The 19,470-nt window shown below is 43.4% G+C and overlaps 1 protein-coding gene across 1 annotated transcript in view; it reads right to left on the bottom strand.

Annotated features, from left to right (window-relative positions):
* The window catches only part of LOC146855231 (uncharacterized), a 41,961-nt gene extending 23,897 nt beyond the window's left edge, over positions 1-18,064 (bottom strand). The window contains exons 1-2 of the mRNA XM_085651099.1: positions 17,945-18,064; positions 11,121-11,630 (exon numbers count right to left, since the gene is read on the bottom strand). Coding sequence (XP_085507225.1) covers positions 11,121-11,630; positions 17,945-18,064 — 630 coding nt within the window. The remainder of the gene's footprint in view (positions 1-11,120; positions 11,631-17,944) is intronic.
* Positions 18,065-19,470: the final 1,406 nt, after the last annotated feature.

The raw sequence follows: 19,470 nt of genomic DNA, 5'->3' as shown, positions 1-19,470 counted from the left end.
AACAAAAATCAAAATAGTTTCTCGGAGGGGAGCTAACCTTAAAAAAAATAGCAAAGAAGGAGCTTAATTTGTTATTTGTCCCGCGACTCTTGGTCGCAAATTATAACGCTCTTTGCCAGGCAATGTCTGTTCTCGGAAAAGTAGCTCAGGTTTAACAGTGTTCAAACGGTTCGATGGAGGCACAGCTTCTTGAAGAAGATTATCGCTTTCTGGCTCAGTGTTTGTTCCAATCAAACGGGCATCGCTGAAAAGCAGAGAACGAGGCACGGTCTCAGTCTCAGAATCAGGAAGTCCTTTTTGGACCCACCGGTCGTACGGTAGAGGCAACGGGGCCCTCTTACAATGTACGCCGTGAATCCAGTTCTTTTAACCGTGCACTCGTACCGCAGAACGGGTAGATAATAACACCAGGTAAGGTCCTGTCCAGCGGGGCTGCTCGTTCTTGGTTTGCTGAAAATTCTTCACGAGCACCCACGCGCCAGGTTCAATGGTGTGCCCTGGATCTTCAGAAACCTGTGGCAAAGTATCATGAACCTGTTGATGCAGAACACGCAATTTAGCCGTCAATTCGTACAGGTAGTCAAGCAATACAGGGTGTTCTATCTCACTAATTGTCGGCCGCGGCACTCCCCAAATTTTTGCCGGGCGACCAAACACAACCTCATAAGGACTCAGACCCATTCGCGAATGCACAGTCATTCTTGTGGACAGAAGGGCTAACGGCAAAGCATCAGGCCATTGTAGACCAGAGCTCGCTTGAATTTTGGCCAATTTCAATTTTAACGTGCCATTGTAGCACTCAACTAGACCAGCTGACTGGGGATGATTGGCAGCGCGGAACTTCTGCCGGATTCCTAACCCATCACACACTCTCTTCATCACTTGACCCACAAATTCACTCCCATTGTCACTCCAGACCATTCTCGGCAACCCATACCTAGGGAAAAATTCCTTAATAAGGGCTTTAGCTGTGGACAAGGCAGTATTGTCCTTCAAAGGGTAGGCTTCCACCCATCTAGAAAAAGAGCAAACAACCACTAGGACATACTTTAGGTTGTTGCACCTCTCCATGTGGATGAAATCTAGCTGCAAAGCCTCAAACGGATACGTGGGAGGAGCAAAATGACCAGCTGGAGTTGGAGTTCCCTTACCAGGATTGTACATCAAACAAACCATACAGTTCTTGACCAAATTCTCTGCATACTTAGGAATTCCAGCATTTTGCCATACTGGGGCCAACAACTTACAAATCCCTTTCACACTGATATGGGCCATTCCATGTGCCATTGTAACCACTGGAAGTACATACGCATCAGGCAACAACCATCGCTGATGCTCTGACAACTCAACCCAACAACCATTCGAATCCAATTTACCCTTGCTTTCTCTCCATTCATTCAACTCTTTCTCTGTAGCTTCAGCTTGGATGGATTTCACACTCTCAATCGTATCTTCACACATACTTCTATCTGGAACCCATCTCGCCGAACCCGCAACATACATTCGACTCATCACATCTCTCGCAGTCTCTTTCGCGACTTCATCTGCAAACGCATTACCACGACCAACATCATCCGTGACTTTCTTATACGCACTGCATTTCACGATCGCAACTTGCAACGGCAGAGTAAGAGATTCAAGAAGTTCATTCACCAATTGACCATGTTGGATCTTGGTCCCATGCGAAGTCAGAAACCCACGTTCTCTCCACAATCGTCCAAAGCTAAGAGCAACACTGAACGCATACTGGCTGTCAGTGTACACAGTCACTCTTTTCCCTTTCGACAACACACACGCTCTTGTCAATGCAATCAACTCTGCCGCTTGTGCTGAATTATGTGGGATACGAGCAGCTTCAACAATCGTATGCAAAGTCGTAACCGCATATGCCGCAGTCGTATCACCATTCGGAAGCTTGAAGCACGAACCATCAACCCATAAAGTACCATCACATTCTGCAAGAGGAGTGTCCCTAAGGTCTATCCTCCCTTTCGTTTCTTCCTCAGTCCTAAGAAAACAATAATGCTGTTCGGTATCATCTGTCTCAGTTGAGATCGGCAACAACGTGGCTGGATTCAACGTGTTGCATCTTTTTATATGTACATGACTTGCTAACAAGTTCAATTTGTAACCTGACAACCGAGCACTAGTTAAGTGCTGTGTCTTGGTACGGTTCAGCAAGGTATCCACTGCATGTGGAACCATCACAGTGTATTGTCCATCACCAAACCAGCAGACTGTCGGATTGAAACAGCCGCTGCCGCTGTAGCTCTCAAACAACTCGGCAACGCTCTAGCTACCGGATCCAAAGTCGACGAAAAATAAGCACATGGACGTTGCTTATCGCCAAACTGTTGAGTCAAAACTGACAATGCACATCCCTCTCTCTCGTGGACATACAATGTGAAAGGTTTACTGTAATCGGGGGTACCCAACACAGGAGCCGAACACAGGGAATCACGCAATTCTGAAAAACTCTTCTGACATTCGTCAGTCCAAGGAATAGGATTCGGAGTATCCTTAACAGTAAGAGCTATCAAAGGTTTTGCAAGCAACGCAAAATTAGCAATCCACTGTCTACAGTACGATGTAATACCTAGAAATGCACGCACTTCTCTCTGTGTCGTAGGCACACTCATTTTCACAATCGTTTGAATTCTTTCTGGGGTCAATCTTCTTCCCTCCTTCGATAAGAGGTGACCTAAGTAGGTAACTTCTTGTCGGCAATACTGCAACTTCGAAAGAGAAACCTTATGATGGAAATCAGACAAGTGACGTAACAACGACAGAGTAGCCTCTCTACAAGTCTCTTCATTGTCAGCAGCGACTAATAGATCGTCAACATACTGAATAAGGGCGGCACCATCAGGTAAAACCAACAAATCATGTTGCGTCTTCAAAGCTTGACTATAGATCGATGGACTCTCACAATAGCCTTGAGGAGCGCGTTTAAACCGAAAACTTCGGCCTCCTAAAGAGAAGCCAAAGATATCTCTACTCTCCACGGCAATTGGGATGCTGAAGAAAGCATTTTTCAAATCAATCACTGAAAACCACGTGGCTGTAGCCGGAATCAAAGTCAGTAAAGCGGTGATATCAGGCACAACAGGGAATTGTGGAACAACGATCTTATTCACCTCGCAAAGATCGATCACAAACCTATATACAGGAGGTTGTGAAGAATCGGTCCTTTTCAGAACAGGCAACACTGGACTATTGCACACATTACCTCTTGTTTCCTCAATCACACCTTTCTCAATTAGATCAGAGATGATAGCCCAAACTGCTCTTTCACCATCACTTGAGATACGATACTGTGGAATGCGTGGCAATCTAGCATTCGCCTTCAATGTCACAACATATGGCGGAATCTCCAAGAGACCCACATCATTAGGACCAGTAGCCCAAAGAGAATCAGGAAGAGAAGGCAATTCAGCTGGAAGTTGGTCTTTAGCCAAATACATCGGAGTGATCACTCTCTTTCCCAATGTAAGCTGCACTCCTGAAGGAGAACAATAAAGCGTCGCATACAATCTCTTCAACAAGTCCAATCCCAACAAGTTCTCACCACAACCTGTCGTCAGAATGAGGGGTGCTTCGAAGTCACACGGTCCAACAGAAAGAGACAAAGGACTAGAAATCGGATTTCTAACCGGGGCGCCAGAAAAACCTACTGAAACATTCGTTGAGCCAGACAAAGGTGCGATAGGGAGTTTAGAGTGCATGATAGAACTCTTCGCAGCACTAGTATCCAACAGAAAAGGCTCTGACACACCTGATGCAATCACTTCAACATAAGGTCCACTCTGATCTACTGGAACTGAAACGACTCTCTCTCTTTGTCTGTGGCTGTCCTAGCAATCATTACCTTCCATATTCTCACCTTCAACGTAATAATCATCCGCATAGTACTGAGCCGTCCTACCAGACGCACCATTCTGTTGATCAAAACAATTCATCGAATTCTGCGGAGGCAAGGAACGTGCAATCTGAAACATACCACGTCCTCGACCTCGCGGAGCTTGTTGAACACCTCGACCTCTCATACCAGAAACACCATTCGTGCGCTGTAATAAAATCGGGCAACTATTCTTGAAGTGACTGATTAGGGCCTACAGAAAAACGCTGTTGAGAAGACTCGAACCTTTGCGAGTTTCTCTGATATTGTTGGGGTTGCTGATAATCACGCTGGGTATTGCGAGGCGGGTATGCTTGCTGCAAAAGAACCTTAGTCTTCAATTCTTTAGTCTTTTTATCCGCTTTCTCTATCTCATCCTTATTTCTATTCTCATAGTACTGGGCAGTAGCCAATATCTGTGCTGACGAAGAAACAGCCCAGGCACTTTCAGAATCCTTCAACCTATTGCACAACTCGGGAAGCAAATTATGCACAAACTTGTCAACGAACAACCTTTGACCACCTTCTGTACTCATGTCTTGGCCACTGTGGTCTGCAAATGTCTCTTCAAATCGAGTGAAAAAGTCGGACACAGTTTCGTCTTTCTTCTGCTTGCATGCAGACAACTTGTCCCAATTGACACGCATAGCAGGCATCAAAGTCTTCATATAATCAATAATTCTACCAGGGAGATCAGCAATCACATTCTCGGGTTTAGCACCACCTATTTGTCTTTCATCTGCAGTTCTAAGGTTATTCCATGTATCACCTAATTCCTGCGCATGATCCGTATGACGAATCTTACTCCATATAGGCTGTGGTACAACATTCCCAAATAACATATCTATATCAGCCAAATTCATAATACATGAATCCGCAGTTTGAGATAGCTCCTTATAAAACCCCGCAGGATTTTTACGTGGATCAGGCAGAGTCTGCTTTAGAGCTAGGACTTCGGCACGCTTCCATGGAACATGTACCCAAACGCGCTGGAAATGTGCCAGAACAGGTGGATTAGCATTCGCATCACCAGGTCTCCAAACGGGAGGAACCTCACGCATCGGGTATTGACGTGCCTTTCTCCTAACTGAAGAATCAGGCTCAAATAATGACTTAGAAGGAAACTCACTCCTAAACGACAACAATGTCGCGACTGCTCTTTCAACATCAAGACCCACTATAGTTCCTTTCGCAAACTCGGACCGCACACGGAACAACTCAGGCGGAGTCTGCCCTACCTCACTATCTTCCCACTGTTCACGAAGGAAAGAACACATCATATCAAATACGTATCTCTGTTTCGGTGCTTCCCATTGATGGAAAACATCCATAACACACTCAAGATCATAGTGCGAAGGAAAGATAACCCATTTACGCGCCAAGTGATCCAACACTGTCTGTTCATTAGGACCAGGCAATTGACTACGCAATTGCTTACGCTCTACAACAGGAGACATACCCAATGAACCCATTAGAGGAGAAAAAAGAGTAAGACTAGCAACCGCATCAGTCATTCTCCGTCGAGCAGAAGGAGAAGGTGACAAGAGAACAGGGGACCAAGCAGAATGAGAAGGAACCGAAGTCGGAACAGTAACAGAAGGAACAGACAACACAGGTATAGGAGTAGCAGACGAAGGAGGTAGCAAAGACGGCGGCCCTTGAGAAGGCTTCGCCGAAGCAGTAGTAGCCAGTAGAGGGAGTCCTGGCTGTTGAGGAACCACTGGAGGTAAAACAACGGGGGTTGAGCAACTACAAGTGGCGGAGGTGCAGTAGCACTCTGAGCATAAGGGGGTGGTGAACTTAATAGATGCGACATTAAAGGATCTTTCGCAAGATCTTTCTTTTCTTCTTGCTGTTGAGGCGGCAAAGCTGGATAACATTTGTCTACCGCTAATTGACGTTGCCTAAACATCTGTTCGCTTTCTTGCTCTTCCTCATTATCCTTAAACTGTATAGCAGCCTGCACCATCGACATACCTCGTGCACGCTTATTTTGTTTCGCTAACTTAATTTCCTTCTGTTTGGCTTCTTTTCGCCAAAGGCGGAAAGAGTCGAACATTGCCGGCCGGGCTTTCTTTTTGAAGAGTCTAACTTCTAAATTATCTAAAATCTCCGTGTCATAACTACCATATTGGGGCCATTTTAGGACACCATCCTTCCTAGTATACCTAATCCATACATCATTATACGTGATGGGGCCCACGCCGTGTTTTAAATAGAGCTCATAGGTCGGAGTTCCAATCGGAGGCACCGGACACGAGTCCTCCAATCGGGAATCCCTTTTACAATCATAACAAAATATCTTTCCAAGTCTGCTAAGACCAGGCATCTTCGCTCACTAGTCTAGCTTCAAACTTCAAGGGAATATCAAAACAATAGCCTCGTGAATACACGAGTCCCTCGGCTTTGGGGCCTGCAGGTACCAAATCAAAGCGATCCCGAAGGATACCAAAACAAACTAAGGACTGGGAGACGTTCCACTCATACTTAACTGAAATATCGATGACGTCGCCAGAAGACCTGTCTATCGTCTCGCTTTACAAGTCATCAAAGGGCTCCAAGACAGGGCGACAGTCAGGGCAGCAGTCCTTTGTAGCCGTCGGAATGCGGGGAACTTCGCAGCAAAGACTTTCGGACCACAACGACATACAGGGGTCGATGAAGTGGTAGGCCTCCCTCCAGAATTTTCACACGAAGCTCCTCACGATCTTCAGGCTTGGACCAGTACCGCTGAAGTCGCCCCAGAGTTGGGCGCCAACTGAAGAACCAGGATTTAATCCCAGCGGCGCAGGGGACACGCCCGAAGTCTTCGGGTTCACCTGTCTTAGAGTACAGAGACACGGGATTCTTCTGTTGATGTCAAAGATCAAATTTATTAGCTGCAGCCAGTAACAGAGATCCTAGAAGTACAACACGGTGTATGTTCTCAGAGACTGCTCAACCTAAAAGAGCGGAGCATCGTCTTTTATGCCAAAAACCAAGTTCCTGGCTAGCATCAATTACTCACAAACTTGACCAATCAGAGGATGATATTCACAGAGGCATCACATAACGACAAACCCACTTTCAGTTATCCAACCCATCGTCAATGACAAGGCATAAATCCAGCATTCTTGCTCGAACAGGCCGGACGGGCCCATCATAAAAGACCTCAACCCAAATCAATAATTAGGCCATAAGGCCATAAAAGGAAGGAGCAGAAACAGATGAGAAGCAAGATAGAGGGGTGTGTGCGTGTGCCATAGAATCAATAATGTCCTGCTCTTTGATCTCTATCTGACCAGCTGCTTAACAAGGTACTGGCTCAACAAGTTTAGCCTTGGGCAACAGGGTCAGTTGACTCAGGTCAAACAGGAGTCAACACGAACTCAAGCTAAGGTGTATGCGTCCCTAGAGGCTCGCTTGGCCACAGTCATCCTGTAGTCATTAGCCTATGTGAGGGCAACCACAAAATGGCGGTTATGCACAAAATGTAACCCAAGGGTGCATACTAGATCGTCAAATACACAGTGAATCCATCGGTGTAGCATTACGAAAACGCTTACGCATACCGCACTTGTCAGTCGCGGTTCGCTGATACCAAAACCATCACAATACAACAACCTTCATTGAATGGGTTCAGAATTCACGGAACCACAGGGGGTAGTTGCGTGCATTTGGTGGAGTTGGGGTGTGGATGCCATTACCCCCATGTTACGTAAGTTGTTTGTGTACTCACCAGGCTCTGCAACTCTTTCGACTCCGTGTACTCCCACCGGCGGAAGCAGGGCCATCACCTTCTCCTACCAGGGATGGTAATGTACCGGTCTGCGGGGCAGCCCACCTCCAGTGATGTTGCTCTGGGCATAGTCCTCGTTAATTTTCCGCTTGGCTGCCCTCCGCAGATCGTACCACCTGGCTTGGCATTCATTCCTAGCCCTTCTGATGGGCGCAACAGCATTCACCCTATCGACGATCCTCTGCCACAGGCGTGCTTTTTCGGCTATGCTGGTCTGTCTGACCAATGTTCCAAAGAGCTGTGGCTCGACTCTGATGACTTCGTTGACAAGGATGTGCAGCTTTTCCCTTGTGAACTTTGGATTCTTGTCTGTGGGCATGGTGTGGGGTGAGGGTGTGGATGGTTGTGGGTGTGAATGTGAAGGTGTGTGTGTGTGTGGGAATGTGAAGAGGGGGTATGTGTGAAGGAGTGTGTGTGAAGGTGTATATGTTAAGGTGTATGGGTGCAGTTTTTGGGGTGTGCTCTGTAGCTGCAGTGAGTCTGTTGCAAAGGCTCATGGTTTGTGTGTGTGATGTCTTTTTATTGGTACATTTGTGGGTGTGCCTGAGTTTGAAATTTTGGTGGGTGTGTTATAAGAGGTGGTTGTGAGTTTGGGCCTCTTTTTGCCCGTTTGGATGTGCCAGGTCAGTCGTTTTGATGTTTTTTCTACTGTAGACGTGTTTTGAATTGACCCTCCTTGTGCTGTTTTACAGTGTCCTGGATCAGTATGAGTCGTTTTCGCGTATGTAAGGTGCGTACATACGCGATGTTGTTGTACCGTGCTCGCATACGCAATGTTGTTGTAAGGTCCATACATACACGATGCTGGGGGACGGTGCTGGGGTACGGTGCGTTCAAGTACGGAGCTGGGGTACGGTGCTGGTGTACGGTGCGTCCAAGTATGGGGCTGGGGTACGGTGCTAGGGTACGGTGCGTACAAGTACGGGGCTGGGGTACGGTGCGTCCAAGTACGGGGCTGGGGTACAGTGCTGGGGTACGGTGCGTCCAAGTATGGGGCTGGGGTATGGTGCGTCCAAGTACGGGGCTGGGGTATGGTGCTGAGGTATGGTGCGTCCAAGTACGGGGCTGGGGTACGGTGCTGGTGTACGGTGCGTCCAAGTACGGGGCTGGGGTACGGTGCTGGGGTATGGTGCGTCCAAGTACGGGGCTGGGGTACCGTGCTGGGGTACGGTGCGTCCAAGTACAGGGCTGGGGTACGGTGCGTCCAAGTACAGGGCTGGGGTACAGTGCGTCCAAGTACGGGGCTGTGGTACGGTGCTGGGGTACGGTGCGTCCAAGTACGGGGCTGGGGTACGGTGCTGGGGTACGGTGCGTCCAAGTACGGGGCTGGGGTACGGTGGTGGGGTACGGGATTTTTTTTTACCGGATCGGAATCGGCACCATTGTCTTTATCTATATATTGGAAACAAATCCATATAGGTATGGCCATTGGGTGCAAACATGTGCAAATAAGCAATTTTATATGACAGGATTGATAGATACATTATGCAATTGATTTCCATGGCTGTAAACATAGACGTAAATATGTAAATAAATAATCATATAAATATATAAATAAATACATATAATATCTTAAAATGCAACTCAATCATAAAAATTCATCCATCAATGGTGAAATATTCCATAACATTGCTTTGTAAACATTCCATGTATATTTGGTATAATATCGATGCATCAGAAATTCTATGAATAATTTTGCAGTACTTACAGTCTTATTTATACCTTAATAATAGGAGATTCGTTCGATTTGGATACATCTATAGATCTAATTTTCATGCAAAGAGTAACGTGCTAAGATTATAATGTCTGCAATATAGCTGGCTTACGATCGGAAACATGAAAAGATTTTGTACTTGAAAAGGGTTTACTTTCACTGGCTCTGTTTATCATATATATTTTATTAAAGAAATTATTATTAAAACATACTCTTATAAAATATGTGATTTTCATAAATAAGTGTAGAGATCCTCGCTTGTATTTCGAACCCCCGGCTGCTTGGTGTCTAGCTGTAACATAAATTGTGTTTCCAGTCTCCTCAGTTTAGCTTCCCTGTTGCCCCCTGTTTTGTCCAATGGGATTGCGTCTACCACATAATGCTACAAATGTGAGAGGTTGCTGTCATGGCATTATTTAAAATGTCTAGCATCAGGGTAGCGTGGGTCGTTATTGGTAATCGCTCTTGTATGCTGTAGGATTCTCTTATGCACCGCAAGTTTGGTGCTCCCGATATATTTTAAACTACAGCTACATTCTAAAACATAGACCGCGTATTCAGTCTTGCATGTCAAATGCTGAGTAATAAGTCGGGGAACATTATTAAAAGCTGTACAAAATTCTGTCTTGTTAGTACCAAACATGCATGCCTTGCAACTACTGCATTTAAAAAACCCTTTTCTAGCGGACAACCAAGAGCCAGTGTTCTGGTCCTCCGGATTATTGCAACCAGGGCATTACCCAAAGAAGCAGTTTTCCTATACGAAATAGCGCGTTTTTTAGTTAAACTATGCCCTATGACTGGATCATCCGTGATTATGGGCCAGCTATGTCTCATTATTTCTCTGATCTGTTTTTCCTGCCTTGAGAATGACATAATGAGTCGTATAGGTTCATTCAGTGATCCCACTGATTTCTTAGATTTGTTTCTGTAAATTAATAGCTCTCCTCTGGGTTTTATCATTTTGTTATGGCTCTATCCACTACCTTCATCTTGTATCCTCTTTCCAAAAATCTAGCTTTACTCTCTTTTTGTTTCTTTTGACATTCTGATTCATTGCTACATATCCTTCTTATTCGAAGCATTTCCCCATAGGGGATGCTATCTACTAAATGGCGGGGATGTGCGCTGGATGTGTGTAATAACGGATTGCCTGCCGTATCTTTGCGATACATGGTAGTGCCTATAGCGTTGTTATAAATATTAATTTCAACATCCAAAAAGGTAACACTTTCCTCTATGATATTTGAAGTGAACTTTAAGTTTACATCATTCACATTCAATTGTGTTATAAATTGTTCTGCGTTTTCCTCTGTTCCCCGCCAGATTATGAATAAATCATCTATGAATCTTAGCCAACAGATTATATTATCTTTGCAGACGTGACCCTATTGCTTCCTGAGGACCAACTCCTCCCACCATCCCATGAATAAACATGCGTAACTGGGGGAGAAGCTGGCCCCAATGGCTACACCCTGCACCTGTTGATACATCTGATTCTTAAAAAGGAACAAATTATTATTTAAACAAAATGTCAACAAATCAATGATCACCCTATTATGTTGCACAAATTGCATTGGCCTACGTGATAAAAAATATTCCGTCGCTCTGATTCCATCCCCATTTTTTATACAAGTATACAATGATGACACAGCCAATGATATCATGCGATATCATTTCTGCCATTGTATGTTGTTGATTTTTCTCAAGAAATTGCTTGTGTCTTGTACATATGACTCTAAGCCCTGGACATGTTCCTGTAGGAAATAGTCAATATAACACGACATATTCTCAAAAGGCCCATCACAGGCCGAGATAATTGGTCTTCCCAGCGGCTTGTGTCTGTCCTTATGGACTTTGGGGATGAAATAGATTTTTGGTATCACCGGATGTTCCTTCCTAAGATATTTGTATTCGTCAGGACTCAACATTCCTAAGTTTTTCCATGCCAGTAATTTCGTCATAAAGCAATCCAAGGTAGTTTTGTATTTCTGGAAGGAGCTTTTCCTGTAGCAGTCTGTATTGCCCAATTGCCCCATGGCCTCAATCATATGCTCCTTCAAGGGCCAGAGGACAATGATCCCATCTTTGTCCGAGTTTCTTATGACCACTTCTTTGTCTTTCCGTAGCCTCTCAATTAGTTGACCATACTTCCTTTTCCTTTTATTCTTGTTAATTTCCATGTTCAGTTTTGTGATTTGGGCCACAATCTGATCATTAAAAATATCTATTGAATCCCTCTGCATAATGGGTGTGAATTTTGTTATCAATTTAAAGTTTGTGTTAGGTCTGGCACTTGTTTCATTATCCAAGATTCCACTGCCTTGTGAGTCATTGATATAATCCTGATACGTTTCCTCCTCCTCTCTAATGGCATTTTCTTATTCCAGGCTTTGTAAGTCCCTCAGTGCACTTACATCTGCCACTGTAAGGCCAGGAATACTTGTTGTGTCCACTGCTGTCATGTTGGTTGTCTTATCCTTGTTTGAAAATTGTAGCTGGTGAAATTTTCTCAATTTCAACTTTCTAATATATCTATAGATGTCTGCTCGTGTTTGTGTGTAATTAAAATTCGTCTCGGGGCGAAATGACAAGCCTAGGGAAAGAAGTTGCTCCTCTGCATTTAACACACCATCTGATAAATTGATGATGGTATTGGTATTTTTGGGAGTTGCATAGGGCGCTGTTTCACTATTTAATTGCGTTTCCATGCTCCCCGTCCCCTTGCCGGACGTTTAGGTTTCGCGCCTTCTCCTAGCCTTTCTCCTTTCCCTTCTGATTTTGGTCCTGTGTTTTTGCCAATATGTTTCTAGGGCGTAGGGTTTCCCTGCGGCTTCATCTGACATACTCAAGCTCCTCTCCCAGAGTTGGTGCAGCCACCTCGCGTGTCTTCACTCCTCCGAGCTACTACCACGCCGTGCTCCGCCAGAGCCGTTCTCCGTTTTGGTGTATGCCTCGCTGTGGTAGGGGGCCTTCGTGTATCCGTTTCCGGCAATTTGCTATGCTTCTGGTTTCCCAGCCTACCACCGAATCCTCAGTGTCGACCGGTATCCCCAGATGCTGATTTCTTTGCCACAAAGCCGTCACTCGGGGAGGGGGTCCGCTTACTCCGGAAGAAATCAACCCGGATAATATTTCCACTGCTTGCTTTTCCTTGTATATCGCCTGCTGCCAACAAACAAGAGCGGACCCGAAAGTAAGTGCAAGTATTGTGGTTTATTCACCGCATCACCAGATCTCACCATAATGCGTTTCGGCAGTTGCCTGCCTTGATCACATGACAGCGTTTGGGATTCATTTTGCTGAATTTAAAGTGCTAGTGCTGTTGCATTTACCAATGGACATGGAAAAAATACTTTCAATCAGTATTATTTGCCTTCAACCATTTTCCCAATTGAATGTTATTATATATAAATCCCTGACTAGCAAGTATGTTATGGATTCCACAGCAGGCATAGTGTACATAAGTTCACATAGTAACCCTGTGAAGATTGCAGAATAATTTGCATCTGATGGATCTCGATTTTCAGGTAGTAATGTCATTTTTCTCTTATTTCAAGCTCGCACGGTGAACATCATGCAACAATTCTTGATTCCGACCTTTAGTTTAAAAATGCTTTATTGAGAAATAAATATGAACAATGTGCAATTACATCAAACAATAATAATGATCTTTTAGACAATTCAAGTGAATGTAAGAACAAGTAGAGGGTACAATATAACAGCCCGATAAAAAAGAAAAGATATTAAACTATTAAAAGATTGACAAGTTAAATATATCATATATTATGAAAATGTGTATTTGAAAAACTTGAATTGTAATGTAAAGTATATTGCTAATTGTTTCCAACCTTAAAAGTTAATAGTGCAAACATTTTGTCTACCCCCACTCCAATAACTTCGAGGAAGTATTTTTAGGTTTATATTTTATAACTTGTCCTCTCGAGATTCTATTGCACTTTAATATTGTGCCTATTCAATGTAATTGCAAGTTGATTAAACAGCAGCAGGAAATCGTTCTTCGCGTTGGATTCATCATCAGACAAATAGAGCTCTTGTGCCCGGTTGTTAGTGGATTAATGGCCGGGTCCTGCCAGTGTTAGTCTACATGACATGCTAATTCGATTCCCTTGGAGTGTGGCTGGCTGCCATTTCCTCATCTTGAAAACTCTCCCCGCAGGTCAAGGTTAAGTTTACAAATGATAATCCTTTCAACATCCATCTCCATATGACACGACCAAATGAGCAGACCTCCTAACATAATTAGAGGTGAAATTGCTTCTAACATAATTTACTGGTCTTGTAATGCAGAACTAAAACAATCCAACGTGATATCGCACCCTTTTCCCCATGCATCTTTGAACTGGTGATTTAAATGTCAATTTTGTCGATTGGGCAATACTTGCAAATTCAACATGCTCCAGATACTTTTTAAATAATTATTCAACTGTTTCTTAAAGTTAACCACAGGGCCCAATAAAGCAGATCCTTTGCTGCTTCTAGACACTCAGAGAGCATTAATATGAAAAGGAAAGATGTAAGAGTAAAACATTTAGGCATTTGTCAGGCAACGGCGAAAGAAGATATATATATATATATATATATATATATATATATATATATATATATATATATATATATATATATATATATATATATATAATCTACTGGCGGTCGCCAGTAGATAGTTATAGTTAGGACCGTGTTTCCATTGGAAATCTCAAAATTCTATTTTGAATAACTTTGGCGCCGGTTGATGAATCTTCGCGAAATTTTCAAAACTGATGGGGCGCTCCGCTCAACTCCTACCCTGAAAGTCTCGGGGGGATTCGTCAAGCGGGGGCCGAGAAAAAAGGGGGGTCCCAAAACGCGTTTTCCCCATGCATTTTCCCATGGGACCTTAAGTCGAAGGTACAGCCCGAACGGCTGAACAGAATTACTTGAAATTTGGCAGAGAGGTAGTCCTCAGGTCAGGGATGTGCCTTTTGCATATATGGAGTCAATCTGTTCAGTAGTTCCTGAGAAAATTGCAGTTAAAAGCACATACATATCTATAGCCGCGCACCGTGCGCGCACCGTGCGCGCGCCTTAACGTGCGCGAGCGTAATTCTGATTGGTTGTTACATGTCAGTCAACGTTCGAATCGGTCAAAATCAGGAAGTGTCGGCCGCCATTTTGTTTGTTTTCAGTGCGAGAGTGGAAAAGGAAGGTGGCGAACGTGAAAAGGGGGCAGGGTAGAGAGTTCCTGACCCCCTAGCCTTTGTCAGGGGGTCTCTGAAGGACCCCGAAGGCAGAAAAAAGCATTTAATTGTTTTTTTTTTAAGACGCGGGGGTGCGCGCACCGTGCGCGCACGGTGAAAAACCTTAAAGAAAAATGTAATACGTAGTTTATTGTAAAATAAATATATAAAGAAAATAATAATACATACATAACTTAGCATTTAAAAAAACGTACAAATTCACTGAAAAAACCATAGGTTTCACACACGTTATAGGTAGGAATTAGCATTTAAAAACCTTGCAAATTCACTTAAAAAACCATAGGTTTCACACATGTTATAGTTAGGTGGATATTTCACTCGTAAAAAACCAATGAAATTCCCCCGTTATAGTTAGTTCAGATAACTATAACTCGCGCGACCGCCACTCTATCACAAGGATGATGTCATCAGTGATGTCAAGAGTGATGCCACTGACCATGTCATGAGTGATGTAATATGTGACGTCATGAGCAGAGGATTGCGGGCACGCGAGTTATAGTTATCTGAACTAACTATAACGGGGGAATTTCATTGTTTTTTTACGAGTGAAATATCCACCTAACTATAACATGTGTGAAACCTATGGTTTTTTAAGTGAATATATATATATATATCTATGTATATTGTTCTCTGGTATGGCATAAACAGCCGGATTCGCAATCATCTGCACTTCTCGCAGTTTAGGATTTACAAGTGAGTGTGAACTGCACATGCAGAGAATAGATGGTAACCACTTCCAACGTGTATTATCGGAAATGTGTTGTTTATCTGTAAATTCCTAAACATTTGATCAGTCCTCCACCCTTGTGCATAGGGTAAAAAAAAAAGAAAAATATGCCTGTACATATAATTAAGTGTGCTCTTTGTCACTAGTGTCCAATTTAAATCCATTAGCGTTTAATTCAAGATTGTGGGTCCGAGTATAACCTTTTTAACTAGAGGACACCCACAGAGCCGTAAATCAGTATGGGGGAGCGAAAGGGGGTCTTGAAAGCCCTACAGGATCGCACAAGGCCAAAGTGTGCGGGTGATAATTGCTTATGACTTTGTAATTGAAATTGCATTTGTACAGCGCTTCATGCCCCATCTCGGGACGCCAACGCACATTACTGTATGGATACCATAATACTCCACAGGTGAGCACTTGTTTGGAAAGGAATTGCAGTAGAATTGAAGCCTGTGTGGGAAACGTGTTGGTGTCATTGCGGGTGGCACTCTTACCCTGCCTTGGGTCGCAGCCCTAGGAGGGAGATGGAAGAAAGATGAGTAAGAGAGAGTTTGCGATTTACATTAGTGGGCTGCTATGAGTTACTCTGCAGGTGCCATATGGTGTTTGTGGAGACAACTGAGCTTTTAACCCATGTCATTATCACACTTTCCATTATATGGGGGGGAATCCTCACCCTGGAGACAGGACATTATTTGTTCTTATATAAAACAATATGTACTGCAGTCATAGAGCTTACAATTTTTTTTTATTGTCATACATTTTTAAATGTATTTTAGAATCAGACCTTCTGGCAATAAAGAGCCCCAGTTCCTTCCTTTGCATCTTTAACATACCAAGCGTACTCAGTGCTTAGAAGGAAGGTCCGTTCCCTTTGAGGGTCAAGGACTAGAGACGTAGAACTGATAAGAGTAACTGTTGAGAAGTAACCTGTCCCATAACATCTCATTCGGTCCCAAATCTTACTATATAAGGATATTCTTGAGTGTTACAGTCCTCCACCATAAACCACTAAGGGGACCAGAGATAAAACTGCAGTGATGAGCAGTGTATTGAAAATATTGAATAGACACAACCATACATTACCCAAATGTGGTATATTCCCATCAAAGAAAGACTGACAGGAAATGTTCCTGATCCATGTTATAAAATGCATAGCCCATAATGTGGTCTTAAAGATTTCAATTAATAAGAAACTCTTGAGATTCTGTCCAAGAGGCCACCATATCTACCACTAGTTGTTCTTGTGTGTTACCTAGAGAAGCCTATCGAAATACCCCTTAAAGCCTTAGCTCTCTGCACCCATCAGCTGAGGGTAGCAGAGGACATTTAATTTTACTTTTTTGAGAAACCAGAAGTGACGAAGAAGAAATCAGTTTTGAGGAACAAATGTCTACAATCTAGGTTCTAAGTGTGTCATATTACTAGAGTGTGAAGAGGGCACTCTTCTGGAGAAACAGAAATATAGTAGAAAGAGGACAACATCTAACTCCATGTAGAAGCAAAAAGGTTATGTGGGGTGAGAAAACAGCGCCCTAATCCTAACCTATTGGTAAAGAACACCAGGTATGGCTCTGCGAAACTGAGGCATTGAAGTTCACAATTTGTTTATATGTCAGATTATCGAATCAAAAAATCATATTGTAGCCACAATATTGACAACCAGAATTTTGTGAAGGTAAAAATATATTATTAACTATCAATTTACTATTCTTAACTCCACATTTATCTACCTTGAAGATATTGACATATCTTCAAGATAGATAGATTTAGAGTTACATTATTGTTAATTCCACATCTATATGCACATTTTTGGTTGCACTACTGAATATCGAACTCCAGAATATCTTGGGACTAGAATCTGTGGATAGAATATAGAGAACAAATATAAAATGTAAGCGCATTTAGGGAAGTATTGATTTACTATTCCTAGCTCCACATCTACATACCTTGAAGATATATGTATATCACCAAAGTATATATTTGTTAATGTAGATTTTTAGAGCACACTATCACTCAAGAGGGTATCCTGGCACTGGGCAGGTGTTAGTCTAGCCAAACCTAGGGCCTACTGGAACTGCTTGGAAATCCAGGTCTTCAGATTCTTGAGGAATTCAAGAAGTGAGGAGGAACCTCTTATTGTCCTTCCTTGCTTTACAAGCGATTTTAGAGAAGCCACAGCTGCCGGATCTGGATTCCCATTTGTGTAAGATGTGCAAAAATAGGAGTCCGGACGAGAGGAGTTGTCTGGAAGGTTTATGAAAGCAGATGTGATTGTTGAGGTTTGCTATGCCAGTGTTCTGTAGTGCCTTGAGAATTTGAGTGAGGAGTTTGAATTGTATGAGTTTTTGTTGATCCTGGCATTGACAGTGCTCCTATAGTCTAAGTTGCTTGTGATGAGGGCATGCGTGATGGATTTCAGGGTGCTGTTTGGGTCCATTAAAACTTTTCCTCCTCCTCTTTAGTGCATGGAAACATGAGACTGTGAGTGTATTGATTTTTGTGGTCATTTCAAAATTGTTGTAGATGGCGAGCCCAAGGTTTTTGGCATGGGCGTCAGTCCTACCTCTGTTGGAGACCAGGTAGAGTCACACAGTGAAGTGCTCTTCCTGAAATTCATGAATTCGGTCTTGTCAGTCGTTAGCTTCAGAGTGTTGGTTTTCATCCAGTGGGCGATTTCAGTCATGCAGGCATTGAAATTTAAACCTGCACTGGGTGTCTTGTTTGTGAGGTAGAGAATGAGTTACATGTTGCTGGCTTAGGAGAAGACGTTGTTGTGTGAGAGCAGATGATGCTGGCTATAGGAATCATGTATACGTTGAAGAGGGCTGGACTCAGGGAGGATCCTTGCGGAACTCCACAGATGAGGTTGCAGGTGTCCAAGGTGTACGGTGCCAAGCTGACTGACTTGGTCCTTCCAGTCAGCAAGGAGCAGATTCAAATGAGTGCATATCCTTGGATTCCAATGTTGTGTAGGCATTGGATGAGGATGGGGTGCAAGACATTGTCAAATTCTACAAAGAGGTCCTGAAGGATGTAGGCCACCGTGTCTCCTTCTTCTAAAGTTATGCAGATGTCATCCATGGCAGCGATAAGAGCAGTTTCCATGCTATGGTTGGGTCTGAAACCAGACTGAGTGTTGTCGAAGTGTTGGTGGTCTTTGAGATATTTGGTGAAGCGTCTGTTGATGATTTGGTCGAACATCTTGGCTGGATATGGTAGTAGGGAGATTGGTCTGTAGTTGGCAAGCATGAAGGGTACGCAGAGGTTTTCTTCAGCAATACAAGGACAGTTGCGTGTTTCCAAGCACCTGGGAAGGTTTTGGAAGAGGTGGAGGCATTCAGATGGTGCTAGCATTTTTGATATTTGTTCTTGAATTTTTATTATCTCAAATTCATCTTGCGGTGGTTAATGTAACACATTATGCTAGTTCATTCCTTTATGGCACTGGGTTCTTAGAAATTGACTTATATATGTCAAACCCACAGCCGAGGACACTCTTTTACATTTTGAAAGTTACCATCCCTGCACACAGAAACAGAGCATTCCATTCGGGCAGTTCTTACGGATCCGAAGGAATCTTTCTAACTTGATAGATTATGACAGTCGAGCTATAGAAATGAATGAAACATTCCTTGTTAGTGGTTACCTAAAACGCCTAGTGCATAAAGCTTTCAAAAGAGCCAAGTGTTTTGACAGGTTTCATCTTCTGCAAGAACAATAATGACAATTAGCACCACACCTACTTTGTATTACCTGACACTAGGGGAAGTATCATGAAGAAAGAACCTAGCTGGTTTGACAAGGATTGCAAACATAGGAAAAAGGCCCTGCTAGACACTTAAAAAAAGGCAACAAACTAGAGACATCTATGACCAGGATGAAGTATAAGTCCACACTGCTGGAAGCACAAAGGAGATGGAAGAGGGGACAATGGACACTTGATAATAAAAATATTAGGTCCTTTTGGAAGCTAGTGGCTGAAGGTACACATACCACTGACGATCACCTGGAGGCTGTTGTTCAACCCCATAACTGGGTAACCCACTTCACATTACTAAATGCGAAGTGGGTCGCACACCGCTCGTCATA

Source organism: Triturus cristatus, chromosome 4_1 (genome assembly GCF_964204655.1).
Source record: "Triturus cristatus chromosome 4_1, aTriCri1.1, whole genome shotgun sequence".
Classification (NCBI taxonomy): domain Eukaryota; kingdom Metazoa; phylum Chordata; class Amphibia; order Caudata; family Salamandridae; genus Triturus; species Triturus cristatus.
Note: the sequence above shows the minus strand (reverse complement) of the source record. Positions and strands in the feature narration are given on the sequence as shown.